The sequence below is a fragment of the Sphaerodactylus townsendi genome, linkage group LG07 (genome assembly GCF_021028975.2).
Source record: "Sphaerodactylus townsendi isolate TG3544 linkage group LG07, MPM_Stown_v2.3, whole genome shotgun sequence".
In the NCBI taxonomy this organism is placed as follows: Eukaryota; Metazoa; Chordata; class Lepidosauria; order Squamata; family Sphaerodactylidae; genus Sphaerodactylus; species Sphaerodactylus townsendi.
Genome location: NC_059431.1, coordinates 22990486 through 23006233, shown reverse-complemented (window position 1 = coordinate 23006233; position 15748 = coordinate 22990486). Strand labels below are relative to the sequence as shown.

General features: G+C 41.0%; 1 protein-coding gene across 1 annotated transcript in view; it reads left to right on the top strand.

Annotated features, from left to right (window-relative positions):
- Positions 1-258: 258 nt before the first annotated feature.
- RICTOR (RPTOR independent companion of MTOR complex 2) overlaps positions 259-15748 on the top strand; it is a 43137-nt gene continuing 27647 nt past the window's right edge. The window contains exons 1-14 of the mRNA XM_048503178.1: positions 259-423; positions 1396-1463; positions 1824-1891; positions 2885-2967; positions 4882-4969; positions 8452-8542; positions 8721-8787; positions 8906-8986; positions 9843-9934; positions 10898-11060; positions 11689-11790; positions 12034-12080; positions 14389-14524; positions 15353-15552. Of these exons, the coding sequence (XP_048359135.1) occupies positions 1858-1891; positions 2885-2967; positions 4882-4969; positions 8452-8542; positions 8721-8787; positions 8906-8986; positions 9843-9934; positions 10898-11060; positions 11689-11790; positions 12034-12080; positions 14389-14524; positions 15353-15552 (1184 nt within the window). The 5' untranslated portion in view covers positions 259-423; positions 1396-1463; positions 1824-1857. The remainder of the gene's footprint in view (positions 424-1395; positions 1464-1823; positions 1892-2884; positions 2968-4881; positions 4970-8451; positions 8543-8720; positions 8788-8905; positions 8987-9842; positions 9935-10897; positions 11061-11688; positions 11791-12033; positions 12081-14388; positions 14525-15352; positions 15553-15748) is intronic.

The window sequence follows — 15748 nt, the reverse complement described above, 5'->3', positions numbered from 1 at the left end:
GTTCATTTGAAGCAAAAGTGAAAACTATTTAATCACAAAAATGTGTTATGTTCTCAAGGAGTTTGAAGATGGGATAGATTTACAATCTTTTTAGTATGGGTGAATCTGTATCTAAAGCACTTTGACATGACTGTGTAATCTTGAGACGTTTAATGTCTCTGTGTGTCAGAGACATTGAATGGTCATTCTGTTACAGAGTATTTTATGACTGTTATTAAGAATTATCATTAACTGTATCATTCTGCTCTTTCAGCCATTCAGAATCCAGAAATAGTTGCTCTTCGGGGTGGTCTAAGTACCATTTTGAAGAATGTGATTGATTGCCAGTTAAGTCGCATAAATGAAGCTCTTATAACAACTGTCTTGCATCTTCTGAATCATCCAAAGACTCGGCAGTATGTGCGAGCGGATGTCGAATTAGAGGTAGGGGCTGTATGTTGTTGTCTGGTTGTAGCATACCTATATTCCTCCATACTGGCATTTTACAGCTCAAGTGATCTCTCATTTATCTGGCCAGCTTCAACTACCTAACCAGCATGCTGATAGTTGAGACACTGTGCATGTTGACCAGTGTTATCAAAATGATTAAATGTGTTTCTAGAGAAAGAAATACCTATTCCTCATCAGACCTGTAGCGAGGGGGAACTGCTTGGAGACACATACGTGGTGTCCTAAGCCCTGCCCAGGAACGCATGTCATGGAACCACGACACCCATCCTCATCCCCTAGGCTGTATACTTGTTCCTCATAGCAGATATTTTTCAAAATTTATTGTCATTTGAAAATAGGATACATCTTATTATGACCGCACCTGCCTGGGGAGAAGAAAATTAAGCCTGGTAGCAAACTGGCTTATGGTAATGCAGCTCCAAACTGTGAAACATATTCTGATGGCCATAGTAGGAATTTTCTGCTTAATCATGCTTAGATTGGTATACATCTGTTTAGCAGTTGGCTGAGGGTTTTCTTCGAGGTCAGAAGCAGGCCTCCTAGTAGATTTCCCCTTATGCACTTTACTTTTGCTGAACATGAGTCCTATAAAGAAAGCAGCTAGATCAAAACGGTTTATCTAAGGAAAGCAGCATAATCCAGTAGAGGTAGAAGGAACCCATGGCTATAATGTAAATGAACATTTTCTACTGCACAAAGATAAGGAATATCAGTTAGTGAAAATTGCATGCCTTGTGTTATGCCGTACAGTAGATGATCTGTAAGATCTTCCTTTATAATCATTTATGATGACTAATAAGAAATGCAGTTAGCCTGTACTTTGAAAGAAGACACAGTGTTTTAATTGTTTTTAGATTAACAGCGCAACATCAGGCACTAGACAGCAAAAACACTGTACCATGATGGAACAAATAATGACTCTAACCTTTTGCTTCCTCTCTGCAGAGGATTTTAGCTCCATACACTGACTTTCACTACAGGCACAATCCAGACACTGCAGAGGGACAGCTTAAGTAAGTAATTGTGCTTTAGTAGACTTTGGGCGTAAGGTATTTATTTAAAACTTTGACATTGGATTGGTAAATTTACATTACCATTTGTCTTACTTGTCTTTTCTGGCCTGAATGTGAGCTTGGGTTGCATTGATAACATTGCTGGTGAACAGATACAGCCGGGCAGAATATTTGTGTCCAGTTGTGAACATGGTGTGTTTTGAATGCTGCTTGAGCAATTTTTTGTAAGTAACATGTTTGTAGGAAAGAATTATTTGGTGCTTCTTTTAAGATGTCAGACATTCGTGGTAGCTAACCTGATTAATGGATAATAGAGCATGAACATTCAGTATGGTTGCATAATCTTTTCTTCTGCCTCAGAGAAGACAGAGAAGCCCGGCTGTCCGCAAGCAAAATGGGAATTGTAGCGGCATTTCGATCATGGGCAGGTAAGGTTTCCATGTCAGCTTTGGAAACATAAATTAAGTAAATGTTAAAGGAACTTGGTTTGATTGTTGGCGGGGCATGAGGTTTTTGTTGGTTGCAAAATCCATCATCTTGAACATTTTGCCTTGATTTTTTTTAAAATGGCAGTCTGGTTTGAATATTGGATAGTCTGGTTTGAGTATATGAAGACCGGACTATCCCATATTCAAATCAGACTGCCTTTTGAATATAGGATTGAAATGTGCTAACAGTGTCTTCTTAAATGCCTGAGATTCCATTCTTCTGTGTAATTGGACATGAATTATTGATACTTTCCCAGATTAATGATTATGGAATAATTATGGAAAACACTTGGGGGTGGCGGAGGGTGGGTATCTGAAGAATTGAGCCAAATCAAGGTTATATGAGAGAAAGTTTGAGGATTAATTAGATTAAAAATCTAGGGGGGATATACCCCAGAGTTAAAGAAGCCAGGTGGGATATTGTTGACCTTTTAAGAACACATGATTTGTCACAAATCAAGCTTTATACTGACTGCTAACAGAAAACACAGGGTACAAATAAACCGTTTTGACAGAGGAAAGGAGCAAGGGACAAATAGAACCAGACCATTCTGTCATGCTTGCTAAGTTTCCAAGCGCTGTTGGAAACTTAGTGATGTTCTACTCTAGATTAACCTTTGGTCTGATCCACTAGAGTTCTGTGTTGTAATGGGGATCCATCTATTAGCATGGGAACGGCAGTAATGCTGCGGTATTCCTCCCAGATGCAGATTGTGTCTCAGCCCTTTTGATTTGTATTGTTGTATTTTTCCTGCAGTTAAAAGTACCTGTATGGCTCATTAATGCTCTGAATTTTATCCTGGATTGTTCTTGCACTGCCTTTATAGAACTCACTCTTACTGTCATAGGCATTTTACATGCTGAGAAAATCTTGTTGAGTCTATGCTCTATTCGTTGCTAATCTTAACGCCTACGTTTTTTGTTTATTTTTAGGCATTATCAGTTTGTGCAAACCTGGGAATTCTGGGATCCAGTCTCTTATCGGTGTGCTGTGCATACCTAACATGGAAATCCGGGTATGTGTTGCACATGGCATGTGCTCCTGCACAGGTGGTACTCACTTTTTATCTTGTGTTGCTGTTAATGGCCACTTCATTTTCCTGATGGTGGGAGTTTGGCCTGTGTTGGGGAGGGACACAGCCTTCCGATGCCTTCACAGCATGATAGGCCAAGCCAGAAACACAGTGTGGCCAAGTCAGCAGTGATGTTGAACCATCAATGCTCAGATGCCCTGACACTCTCACAGGTCATAAAAGCTCAGCTCCTGTCATGATGAACTGCGTTAGAGAGCTGCACATGGACAGCAACTTGAGAGGAGTCCCAGATACAGTGGAACCTCGGTTTTCGTTGGTAATCCGTCCGAAAGGAATCGATGAAAACCGAAACCGATTAAAACTGAGGCAAAATTTTCCATAGGAATCAATGTAAATCCAGTTAATCCGTTCTAAGCACTCCAAAAAACATGCCAAAAATACATTTTTGGTGAATAAAGATAGTGTTTAATGCTGAAAACAGTAACAGACAATAACACTAGAACCAGCTTCAGAGCCAGTGGACCAATGTTGCACCAGAAAACTGTCCAAAGAGGTCTATTTCTGACACCTCTTTAAGATTTGTCTGAAATGGGGCAAGACATAGTCATTAAACAAGTTGCAGACACGGCCTGCAACAGCTTTGTTCGGGTGATTTTTCTCCACAAACTCCTGCACCTTATTGCAAATCGATGAAAACCAAGGCAATTATCAATGAAGACCAAGACAAATTTTTCACTGAAAAAATCAATGAAAACCGAAACCGATGAAAACCGAAGGCAATGAAAACCGAGGTTCCACTGTACTTAACTGGATGGGAGTGTCAAAGGAGTCGCCGGCCAGAAGTCCATTGTGATACTCTGTTGCAAGGAGAGGCAGAGAACACTGACTGAGTTGGCCTGCACATCCTCTGTGGCGTAACGGTGGTTCAAGGCCCCCATTTCTTCCACAGTGACCCACATCATAGACTTACAGCACAATCTGAAGCAGAGTTACACCCTTCTAAGTCTGTTGACTTCAGTGCTTAGGATTGGACTGTTAATCACGTCGATGATACTAGAGTCCTGCCAAAAAAAGAAAAGTGAATAAGAAAACAAAAGTCTGAAGAGAGGTGTTTTTATGGGTCCGTGGAAAGAATAACTGACGAGGTGTTCTGTCAAGTTAATTGCATTGCATTGTAATTAGAATTTATCCACTTGACATTTCTGTCTTAAAGCAGACATAACTGATCATTCTGTGGTTTATTGAAAGTAAAACAGTGTGAAGGTAAAGAATATGTGAAAGCCATGTTTATTACGGCTGTATTTCTTAAGAGCAGAACTGAAGCACAGCACATGTTCTATAACAGAACATTGAGTTAATGTTGATATGCTTTTGATAGTTCCTGCATATCAGATTGTTATTTTAGTGTACAGAATGCGCAAGGCCAGCATGGAGCTTTGGTTGGTCCTGGCATTACTCCTGTCATCCTCATTGTAACTGAAGTTTGCAGTGAAGATGGGTTGGGGTGGGCCGGGCCAAGGCACACGTTGACTTATAGGGCTGGATGTAGTGAGTTCATTTCTTCTAAGCAGTTGCCCTTGCTGTTAAGTGTAAGAAAGCTGGAAAATGTGGAAGTGCTTCATGATAGTGCAGGGACAGCGCCTACACATAGAGGGGTCATCATTGGTTTCAACAGAATCCACGTTCCCCTGTCTCCCCCCCACCCCCCATGGTGTGCATGGGCTTGTACACAGTAGGAGATCTCCCAAAACCTCATCCAGTGCTCCCTCTTGGCTCAAAGCAGAACAACTCGCACACATCCCCACATTCCTATAATGACCTGTTTTGCCAGAGGAGTACATGCAGAAACCTACAAATCTATGGACAGTTGTAACCACGTTTCTCTCTTGTTTATAGCGGGGCCTACTTGAAGTTCTTTATGACATATTTCGCCTTCCTCTTCCCGTTGTGACAGAAGAATTTATAGAAGCACTTCTCAGTGTCGGTTAGTATTCAGCATCTGTATGTTTCCTATATTTTTCTTCCCACGGTTGGCATGTTGCGGCTGGGTGGGGCGCATTCATAATTGTCTCCCCCGCTGGTAATATTTCCTTTCCTGGTGCCCACACACAGCTCTTGTGTTAGCCAAGTAAAGCTGTAGTCATCTTGGAGGCCTGGCACAGACATAACAGTAAACCATGGTGTAATTTGGATTGCATAGTCTGATTTAACCCTGGGCGAAATAGAACAAACAGTAGCTAGTGGTGGTTCAGGTGAAACAGTAGTTGCGGTTGCGACTGCGGTGTTTGCTTTTCAGACTGCTCATGAAGGAGGGGAGAGTGCAGTTAAGTGGCCAAAGGCCCTCCTGGTTTGTTTATGTTTGCCATTGCTGACGCTCTGGGCTTGTTTGCTTTTAGGACTAATCCCTGCCTACAGTTCTGGGTTGAAGTTCAAAAGTTTACAGCAGGGCAGAAGGGAAATTGTATATAAAAGTGGTGTGTCCAGATTTTAGGGATTGCGCATTTATTTAATTTCTGTAGAGTTCTCCCACCCACACAAATTTTTCTTCTTTCAGTCCTACGATAATTGGTTGCTGTTGTAGTGATGCGAATGTGTTTTTATTTTAGTTGCTTCTAGCTTTCTTGGGATTTGTATTGTTGTGCAGGGTGTTTGAATGAAGTTGTTTTGAATTATATTGATCCCTTGGGGAGGAGTAGCAACACAAAAATATTATAAATAAATAATATGTTATCCCTTTGAAAGGGATTTTACTTCACTGCAGTGTAGGTATGGCTAGGAAACTTATCTGTGTTGGTTTCCTGCTCAATACTGACCTGCATCATCAGCAAAGGGTTTTCCTGTACTATTTTGCCGCAATGTGGGAATAATGAAGGAAAATAGGGTCATTGTGAAAGTAAAGCAACAGATACATTCCTGGGTACATTGCTGCATAGTCTTCATTCTTTCTCCTTTTTGCTTTTTTGCTTCTTTATTCCTGTACTGTTCTTACTGGTCTTTCGTGCTCCATCAATGCACAAAGAGCCCCAATGGAGGTGGGTCACAGGATCACAATAAGATGCCAAGGAGAAACTGAACTCTGTTTGGGTGATTTCACCCCCAACGCAGTATTTTTTTTTATTTTATTATTCGACTTATATCCCCCATTATTATATCGACTTATATAAACAACAAACTTCAATAAGGGTAATCAAATCAGCAAACATCAATAAACATTCTTTTGTATTCAAAGGAAAGCAAAGAAAATGAAGAAGACAGACAACAAACAAACAGAACAAATAAGAGAAGATTGCACTATATATATACTGTGTATAGAGTTTAAGGTTTAGAAGACTAAGAATAAGAATAAGAATAAGAAAAATAATAAGAATTATGATAAGAGATAAGATTTAACAAGATATAAGGTGCAAAAAGAGATTTGTACCAAGGATGTACATAATGTTAAAGAAAGCTGGGAAAGATGTTACCGTTCATATAGTGAATGATATAATTGCCTTAAGATATAGAATTAAGAATAGGAAAGGCAGGAGAAATTAACAGTAGAAGGATTGCTACACTTCTCAGAAAAACGATAAAAATCAGAGCAAGAAGAACACAGGAGAGAAAGATTAAAAATAGAACAAACAAAAGGAAGAAAAGAACAATTAATAACTGGGATAATTCCCACTAAACTTGACCTGGAATGTTATCTACATTAGACGGAGTCAAGTAAGGGGGAGGAAGGGTATAATTTAAAATAAACAAACAAGAAACTTAAACGATGGTGTAAACGAACCCTTTAGAAAGGAAAACATATCGGTTGATTGTTTATTGGTTACAATGTTTGTTAAATACAATGGTCAAGATAGGACCAATAGAGAAAGACGAAGGTTAGGTTTTATAGACAAAAACGGATAATGTTGGATACATAAGTGTGGAACTGATTGAAGGCAATATGTAAAATGTTTTAAAACTCAATAAAAACTATTTATAAAAAAAAACATAGCATCACACAATGGCAAAAAACAATAAGCATAGCAGAACTGCATAAAATATAACAGTATAAACAGCAAACAACAATAATCGTAACATTACACATGGCAAAAACATCAATAAGCATAATGTAACAACATAATGATAACATCATTAACAAGAAAACATCAATTATCATATAGTAATAACCTGAGTACACACAGATGGTGACTTCCCCTTCTATATCTAAGACTACAATATGAAGGCCGAAGACTAACCATCTAGGCAGTTCATAGAAGTAGCTAGATCAGGGGTAGGGAACCTGCGGCTCGAGAGCCGCATGCGAAGCTCTTCTGCCCTTGCACTGCGGCTCCACAAGCCGAGCCGCCGGCTTCATCCTTGCCCGCCCTGCAGGCAGCTGGGCGGGCGCACCAATTGCCCGCAGCTGGCTGGGCAGCGCCACAGGTTTCCCCTCTCACCCGCCCCGTTGGAGCGGGGCGGGCGCTTTCCCAGCAGCCAGCAAGGCCGAAGCCGGTGCCCCGGGCTTCATCCTTGCCTCGCCCTCTTGCGCACCGGAATTTCCCATGGCTATCGGCTGAGCCCGTTGCCGCTCAAGGGCTTCCTCTCTCGCCCGCTTCCCTGAGCAGGGCGGGTGCTTTCCCGGCGGCTGGCAAGGCCGAAGCAGCATTGGCTTCACATCCTGCCTGCGCTGCGAGGCATGCATGGGAGTCAGGCGCACCAATTTGCCCGCCCAGCCGGCTGGGCGGCTCCGCGGGTTTCTCTTTCTCGCCCGCCAGCGTTCTATGGCGGGGCGGGCGTTTTTCCGGCGACAGGCAAGGCCGAGCCCCATTATTCAACCCCATCCTTGCCTACCCTGCAGGCAGCAGGGCGGGTGCATCCATGCGCTTCTCAGAATGAGTGGAGTAAAAGGTAAAAAAACCCAACATATACAGTGTTATCTTTATTTTAAATGTCAAAAATTATTTGCGGCTCCAAGTGTTTTCTTTTCCCGTGGAAAACGGGTCCAAATGGCTCTTTGAGTGTTAAAGGTTCCCTACCCCTGAGCTAGATTAACTGTGAAGTCTTGTATTTTCCGGAAGGTCTTCTGTATGCATTGAATTTCTTTTGAAAAGCTACTTGAGACTTACATGTAACTCAGAACATTTCCCTTATTTCACGACAACTGAACCAAGTCTTGTGCCTGTCTTGTGTGCTGGAGTCACCTTAAGAGTGGTACTCAGGAAAAGCGAAATGAGCATGGACTTGGTGTGGTTAGCACTGGCAGGACAGAAGTAGGGGGCCCCAGGCCTCAGTGCTTTTGTGGGTGTGAGGAAAAGAAGATGTGGGACTCTGGAGGTTAGTTACTGGGTCCCTTTATGTGTTTTTTGTACCTTCTCACAAGAGCAAAGTGGAGTGTTTGGGACACAAGAAGACTCAAAAACCATGAAAGCCAAAATAATTGTGAAACCATGGTGCAGAATAAGCGATTTTTAAAAACTTGGTATTTTCTTGTTTTAGATCCAAGTCGCTTTCAAGACAGTTGGAGGCTTTCTGATGGTTTTGTAGTTGCAGAAGCTAAAATTATATTACCTCACCGAGCCAGATCCAGGTATTTATAATGAAAAGGCTTAACTTGTAAGGGCCGTTTTCCATCAGTGTTGGAATATAAAGTACAGCCTTTTGTAAGAATTTTTAATTCCTATTTGACAGTTAGTTTACGGCCCAAAAGAAGGCTAAAATATGATAAATGCAGAGCTGATTTTTTTTATTTTTGTACATTTATCTAGACCTGACCTCATGGATAATTACTTGGCACTTGTTCTTTCTGCTTTCATTACAAACGGACTCTTAGAAGTAAGTTGAGATTTTTAAATGAAACAGCGAATGTTTAATACTGCTTTGCTGTGGGATCTTCAGTCAGACAGCATCAGTGAAGTGGTTATTCCAGATGCTCGTGTCTCAATTCCTGCAGGGCCTGGTTGAAGTGATCACAAGCAGCGATGACCACATATCTGTCAGAGCCGCCATCTTACTGGGTGAACTTTTACATATGGTACGATAAGAAAATTTAAAACTTTTTTCCTAGTTTCTTGTGTTCTTTACTCTGGAACTCATTTTGGGGTTGGACCTTCATCTCAGTGACTGGAAGAAAAAAAAGTAATTTTTAAAGGGGAAGTTGATGAAGGGTTCAGTTATGTCAGTGCACACCACTTCCTCACTGTGCATAAGTATGGGATGCGGTATCTTATAAAACAGTGGTTCTCAACCTGTGGGTCACGACCCCTTTGGGGGGTCGAACGACCCTTTCACAGGGGTCGCCTAAGACCCTCTGCATCAGTGTTCTCCATCTGTAAAATGGATAAATGTTAGGGTTGGGGGTCACCACAACATGAGGAACTGTATTAAAGGGTCGCGGCATTAGGGAGGTTGAGAACCACTGTTGTAAAAGGTCTGTGTTCTTTGCTGCTGGCATGATGCAGAATTCTGCAGCCTTACCTGAGCCTGTTTGAACTGTGCAAAATGATGGTTTCTCTCCAGTCCTCCCACCTAGAGACTTGTGGACACTTCCACACATCCTGAACAATTCACCTTCAGTCCACTTTCAATGCACTTTCGTCATTGATAGTTTTTTTGTTTCACGCAGTGAAGTCCAATTGCAAAGTGCATTGGAAGTGGTTGTGGTGGGTTTTCTGGGCTGCGTGACTGTGGTCTGGTAGATCTTGTTCCTAATGTTTCGCCTGCATCTGTGGCTGGCATCTGGCAGTCGCAGATGCAGCCGAAACGTTAGGAACAAGATCTGCCGGGACCGCGGCCATGTCAGCCCAGAAAAAACCCACCCGAGCAACCAAAGTTGAATCCGGTCACAAGCCTCTGACGCCACATTGTTTGTTGCTCCTCTTTTTTTTCAGGCTCATTCTCTCCTACACAGCAGCTACTTGCATTGCCTACCGACGTTAATGAACTTGGCAGCTTCTTTTGACATTGAAAAGGAGAAAAGACTGTAAGTATACTTTTTATTAAAAAATAAAATGTCTTCCCTGCTAAGTTGGAGACTGATTTGCACATTGAATGGACACGTCTCTGAAGCCTGTCTTTCTGCAGTATGTAGTTTACCTCAGCTCATGTTGCTTGCAGATTGAGTAGCTTACATGTTTGGCATTGTAAACCGAGTACATAGCTTGAGGAAAAGCACACAGGAACATTTCCTAAAGATGAATGTCATGTATTGTTTCCTTCTAAGAGCCCTTCCTGTAGCTCAAGGAGCCTTCTGGTTTTGAAAAAGGCAGTTTTTTGGGGGGTGTTTGATTCATATTGGGGCTGTAGTGCAGAACTTATTTGTTCTTTTTCTAGCCTATAACAAAAAAGTGTTTTGTGAGCATTTGGTGCCAAAAGATCTAGCATTTCCAAGAGTTTAAAAAAGTCATTCTCCTCACCCCCCCTTCTTCCAAATATCTATGATATAATAGTCTTCTGGTTTTGAAACTCCAGGGCCCCTTCCAGTATAATGCACTTTCAGTGCACTTTGCAGCTGGATTTTACTGTGCGAAATAGCAAAATCCACTTGCACAAACAATTGTGAACGTGGATTGAAAGTGCATTATTCTGCATGTGCGGAACAGGCCCAGTTTACATCATGAAACTTGCCAGGCCTTGTATGAAAGGGAAGGAACTGCTGAATCCTTAATTAAAAAAAAAAAAAGAACAGCAAGAATACAACATGTCAGAGATGAAGAACAACATTAAAAAAACAGGAATAATTTTTTCATAATATACAGATGTCATAAGATTTAAATCTTACAGCATATACTTAAGAGAGCATTAATTAAGAGCAGCAATCTTTCTTTTCCTCTTTGGTGCTTTACTGGGTTATTGTCATGGGTAGCATACATAGAACAAGACTGTCGAAGTGATATGATGATGCCATCTGATGGATTTTGCTGTTTTGAACACTTTCCCTTGATAGACGAGCCAGTGCCGCACTTAATTGTTTAAAACGCTTTCATGAAATGAAAAAACGAGGACCTAAGCCGTACAGCCTTCATCTGGATCACATTGTTCAGAAAGCCATGGCAACGCATGAGAAAAGGGATCAATATCGTGTGCAAAAGGATATCTTTATTTTAAAGGTAAAATAATTATCGTGGAATTGGTATTGTCAGACTCTGAATGTATGGGTTTTTTAAAAAATCCAGTGCTCATTTTCACCTGAGTGAACCCCCATGTTATTTGAGAGTTTAATTGAAAAAGTCTTTTTTATTTATGCACACACACACACGCACTAAAGCCCATTTTAAATTATAATAAATGGGCTCAAGAAAGGGGGGGGACGGGGGACCCCCCTGCTCGCCTCTCTTCCCTCCAGAAGAGCAGCCCATATTGTTTGGGGTGGGGGAGTCTCCTGGGTTGGGGGAAGTTGGGCAGGAATGAGATGGAATGTTGTTGAGTCCTGCACACCCATTGGCTGGTGGTTTGTCATCGGACATTCCATCCTTTAGGCAATTATGTATAAGGATTTTCAATTTCAATATATCATTGAAAAAGTCTAATATATAAAGGAAAACAGAGGGGGGTTGTGTCTGTTTATTGCAAGTTTTGCTGTCTCTTGCAGTTTGGTTTCTAAAAAATATCAAGGTATGTTTTGGTAGTGATTGACTTATGAAAATAAACCTAACCTCCTTCTTGAACATACTGACATGCAGCCTATCTTGTAGCAGAATACATTTTCAGTGTCCCCTCTGTTTTGCTGTGTTACAGGACACAGAAGAAGCACTGGCAACAAACCTTAGAGATAGCCAAGTTCTTCTTCACAAAGATAACCTTGCATGGGACTGGAACCTGATAGGGACCATCCTTAAGGTATGCAGCAAAATTATGTAATAATTTGCAGTTTGCTTTTATTTAAGTTGGAAGAGAACATTGAAATAAAAGATGATCTGCCATTGCTTCATGAGCTTAAAGCAGCTGCAGTCGAACAGAACTAAAGAAAAACGTTTAGAGATTTAGACTGGATGTAAACTAGTATGCAGAAATGCCCTTGCTAGAGCAATTTATCAAGGACTGGTGTACCGCTTACAAAATTTTGTGTCTGTTGTTTTCTAGTGGCCAAATGTAAATCTAAGGAACTATAAAGATGAACAGTTGCACAGGTACGTAGATGACTGGGTAGATCTCTGTAAAAAAAGTCAGATTAGAAAATATTTTGGTATGTCTCAGGAAATAACAGCATGCTCTTTTACTGGAAAACCATGATGACGATGTGTTAGAGAGACTGATGCCAGACTTGGGAGTAAATATGAAGACCATTGTTTCTGTGTGAGAAAAAAGCTATACAAAAGGAAAGCAAAGTGTTTTAAATAATGCCTTGCAGTTAGCTGTATCCTGATGTTTGAGACTGAGAGAATAAGTCAGTTTCCTCTATAAAATAAGTTTTTCAGTACATGGATATTTAGAAACAAAATATCCAGTACATGGATATTTAGAAACAAGCTCATTCATTCAATCTGATACTTCTGAGTGTAGATTAAAGAGACAGGCAATATGACGTGAGTTATCTGGTCATTTGGGAAATTATTCCCAAATAATGGGCTGCCTGAGCACCAGTAGCCATCTTAGTGTGTTGCAGCAAAAACCACTTTGCATTGTTTTAAAGATGAACATTTTATTTCAGTATGAGGTTTCAGCTGGCTTCGTCAAATGCTATGAGTCGTATGTAGGTAAATAGTAATGAGTTTGTGCCTGACAAGAAAGATAAGCCTTAGGTAGTCCTTTGGTCTGATCTAGCAAAGCAGTTCTTCTTGACTTAAAGCCGTAGCTTTCCGTTTCCTACACAGGCAGTGATGCTAAGAAAACTGATTACATTCCGAATCCATGCATTTCTGTAGCCTTATGTCAAATTAAAGGTTTGTTTATTGTCTAAGAGGCGTGCTTTAAGTTCCACAGTTTTCTGTACCAGCTTAATAAGTTAAAAGGTTTTTATCCGTTCAGAAGCCCCCATGCGCTCTTGCTGCTAATATTCTTTACTGTTTTCACTGTGAGATTGAGAGCAAGCAACCACATTCTTTCCTTCCCCTGGAATCAGCTCAGGTTACAGTTATCATGGGCAACAAACACGGCATTGTTTATTTCAGTGACTCAGAACCATTAGTGCCAATTAGCTCATTGCGGTCAATATGACCACCAGCAGCTTTCCGCTGCTTTTTCTGGTTCTGTTCTTTGTGACCCCGCAGGCTCCCAAGCCGAGGTAAAAATTTCCCTGTCCCTGCAAACGCACATAAGTTATTGTCGGAGGCTTTCATGGCCAGATTCAACTGGTTCTGGTGGGTTTTCCGGGCTTTGTGGCCGTGGTCTGGTGGATTTTGTTCCTAACGTTTCGCCTGCATCTGTGGCTGGCATCTTCAGAGGAGTATCACAGAGGTGTATCACAGAGGTGTATCGTCAGTTGACTTTTCTCTGTGATACACCTCTGAAGATGCCAGCCATAGATGCAGGCGAAAAGTTAGGAACAAAATCCACCAGACCACGGCCACAAAGCCCGGAAAACCCATCAGAACCAGCACATAAGTTAGCGCCAATGTGTTTGAAGCGATGAATTGTTCTGTGGTACCATAGTGATTTAGTCACACCGCAGTGACTAGATGGGAAGAGTCCTCAGACTTTTAAAATGAGTCTGTCCAAGAGTGAAGGAAGCAACAGGGCGTGCTGCTTTGCCATCCCGACCCAGTTGGAAGGACGGTGTCAGTTCTTCAGCCTTTGCCTTACAGATCCAGTTGGATACAAACACATTTGAACCAGGAGGAACAAAGAGCTTCCTCTTGCTAGCTGCCCCACGTTTCTTTTTGGGAGACTTGCTTTTTACATTGTTACGCTCTGTTTTTCTCACATTTGTGTGCCTTTATTGACGTTTAACTTCTGGACTTCACAATGTGCAAATAGTTGAAGGAATTTGTTTTGGGGCTATATCATGCTAGTATAGTTATCAGCACTTCCTTTATAGCCACAGTGTCATGGTCCCCCCCGGTTCTTTTTGAACCTGATCCAAGAGGAAAAGTGGGGGTATAAATACCTTAATAAAAATAAACTTTACTTAGTGGAGTGGTAGGTGTGGTGGGATCCACCCCACTGCCTTATTTCCATGTTGTTAATTTGTATTAATTTATTGTGTAGCTCTCTTTCTTTTTAGGATCATTCACATATTATTCGCTTCTTCGCTTTGCCATTTGGTCTTTCTTGAGAAAGTTCTTCATACCTATTCTTCCAGTGACAGTCCTGAATAGCCTGGCTAACTCGGATGTCCACATGTATTTACAGATAATTAACAGATTAAGTTTTTGAGGACAACATTACTTGGTTCTTAATGTTCTCACATAAAAAAAAAACCCAGCTCTTCCAAGCAGTGATGTGAACAGTTGTTGGAAATGCACATTGTTAAACATCTCATTCTTCTATTTAATGTAGATTTGTACGACGACTGCTGTATTTTTACAAGCCAAGTAGCAAATTGTATGCCAACCTGGAACTGGATTTTGCAAAGTCAAAACAACTCACTGTTGTAGGTTGTCAATTTACTGAATTTCTTCTTGAATCTGAAGAGGTGAGTTGGGTGTTATTGAGTTCCAGCTGCTAACTAGAGCTGAAGTATTACTTTGGGGAACTAGAAGGTTCTAGTTAGTAAATATACAGCAGTCATAAACATTTATTGCTGCTCCTGCATTCTATGACAGTAGACAGAAAAAAGGAATGTGAAATACATCAGGAAGGGCCCTAAAACACTAAATTACATTAATAAAATATACAGTGTTGTGTTCTGTTTCCTGGCGAGTTGGTCTGTTTACAAAACTGAGAACCTGACGGGAGAGGAAAGTACCAGAAGGTGTAAGATTCCTTTTGTAGGAACCTGTTTTTTGAGCAGCTTTACCTGCCACTGGTAGCTCTGACAGAACTTGGAATGCCTTGGGGTTGTTTACAGTTTTAACGGCTGTAATCCCCATGGGAATGAGTTACAGTTTATTTTGGGATCATCTGAGGCCAGCGTCACGGCTGACTTCACCACATTTTTCATGAAAAGGAATTTTTTATCTAAAAGACCACAGTTTTTTAAAGAAACTTCTTTGCAGGTTGTGTTCAAGTTTTACTATTTCTTCTATAAGATGTGGTGCAACTGTCCTTGGAGAATCCATTGTTCTACATTATTCTTGAATGTACAGATAAAATGTTTTTAGAAGTTCCCATTTTTGCCAGTAGTCCAAGGATTGCCTCTGGTGTAATTTGCTTTGGTCCTGGTCTGTTCAGCAGTCGTTTATCCAATTGGTGACCTTTAGATCTTGAGAAATAGGTGTCTTTTTTCACCTGAAACAAGGGATGGAAAGAGAACCACAGTGAAATAAACTAAAAGTGTTGCTTTCCTATCACTTTTAATCAGGATGGTCAAGGCTACCTTGAGGAATTAGTAAAAGATATTGTGCAGTGGCTCAATTCTTCCTCTGGAATGAAACCGGAACGCAGCCTCCAAAACAATGGGCTACTTAACACTCTCAGTCAGCACTACTTCTTATTTTTTGGTACACTCTCCTGCCACCCCCATGGAGTGAAAATGCTTGAAAAGTGTAACGTATTTCAGTGGTGAGTGCCATTATCCATTATGAACATGTCTCAAAGATCTCTGCCCCCTCCCCCAAATTCTGCATTAAATTTCTGTAGATCTGTCACTATCTAGCCTCTTCTTATCCTCTTACCTGCCCCCGTCCCAAAAGACCAGAGATGTGTGGTTAGTAAGCACTTTCCATAAAAGGGAAGGTATCAGTAACATTTAGATTTT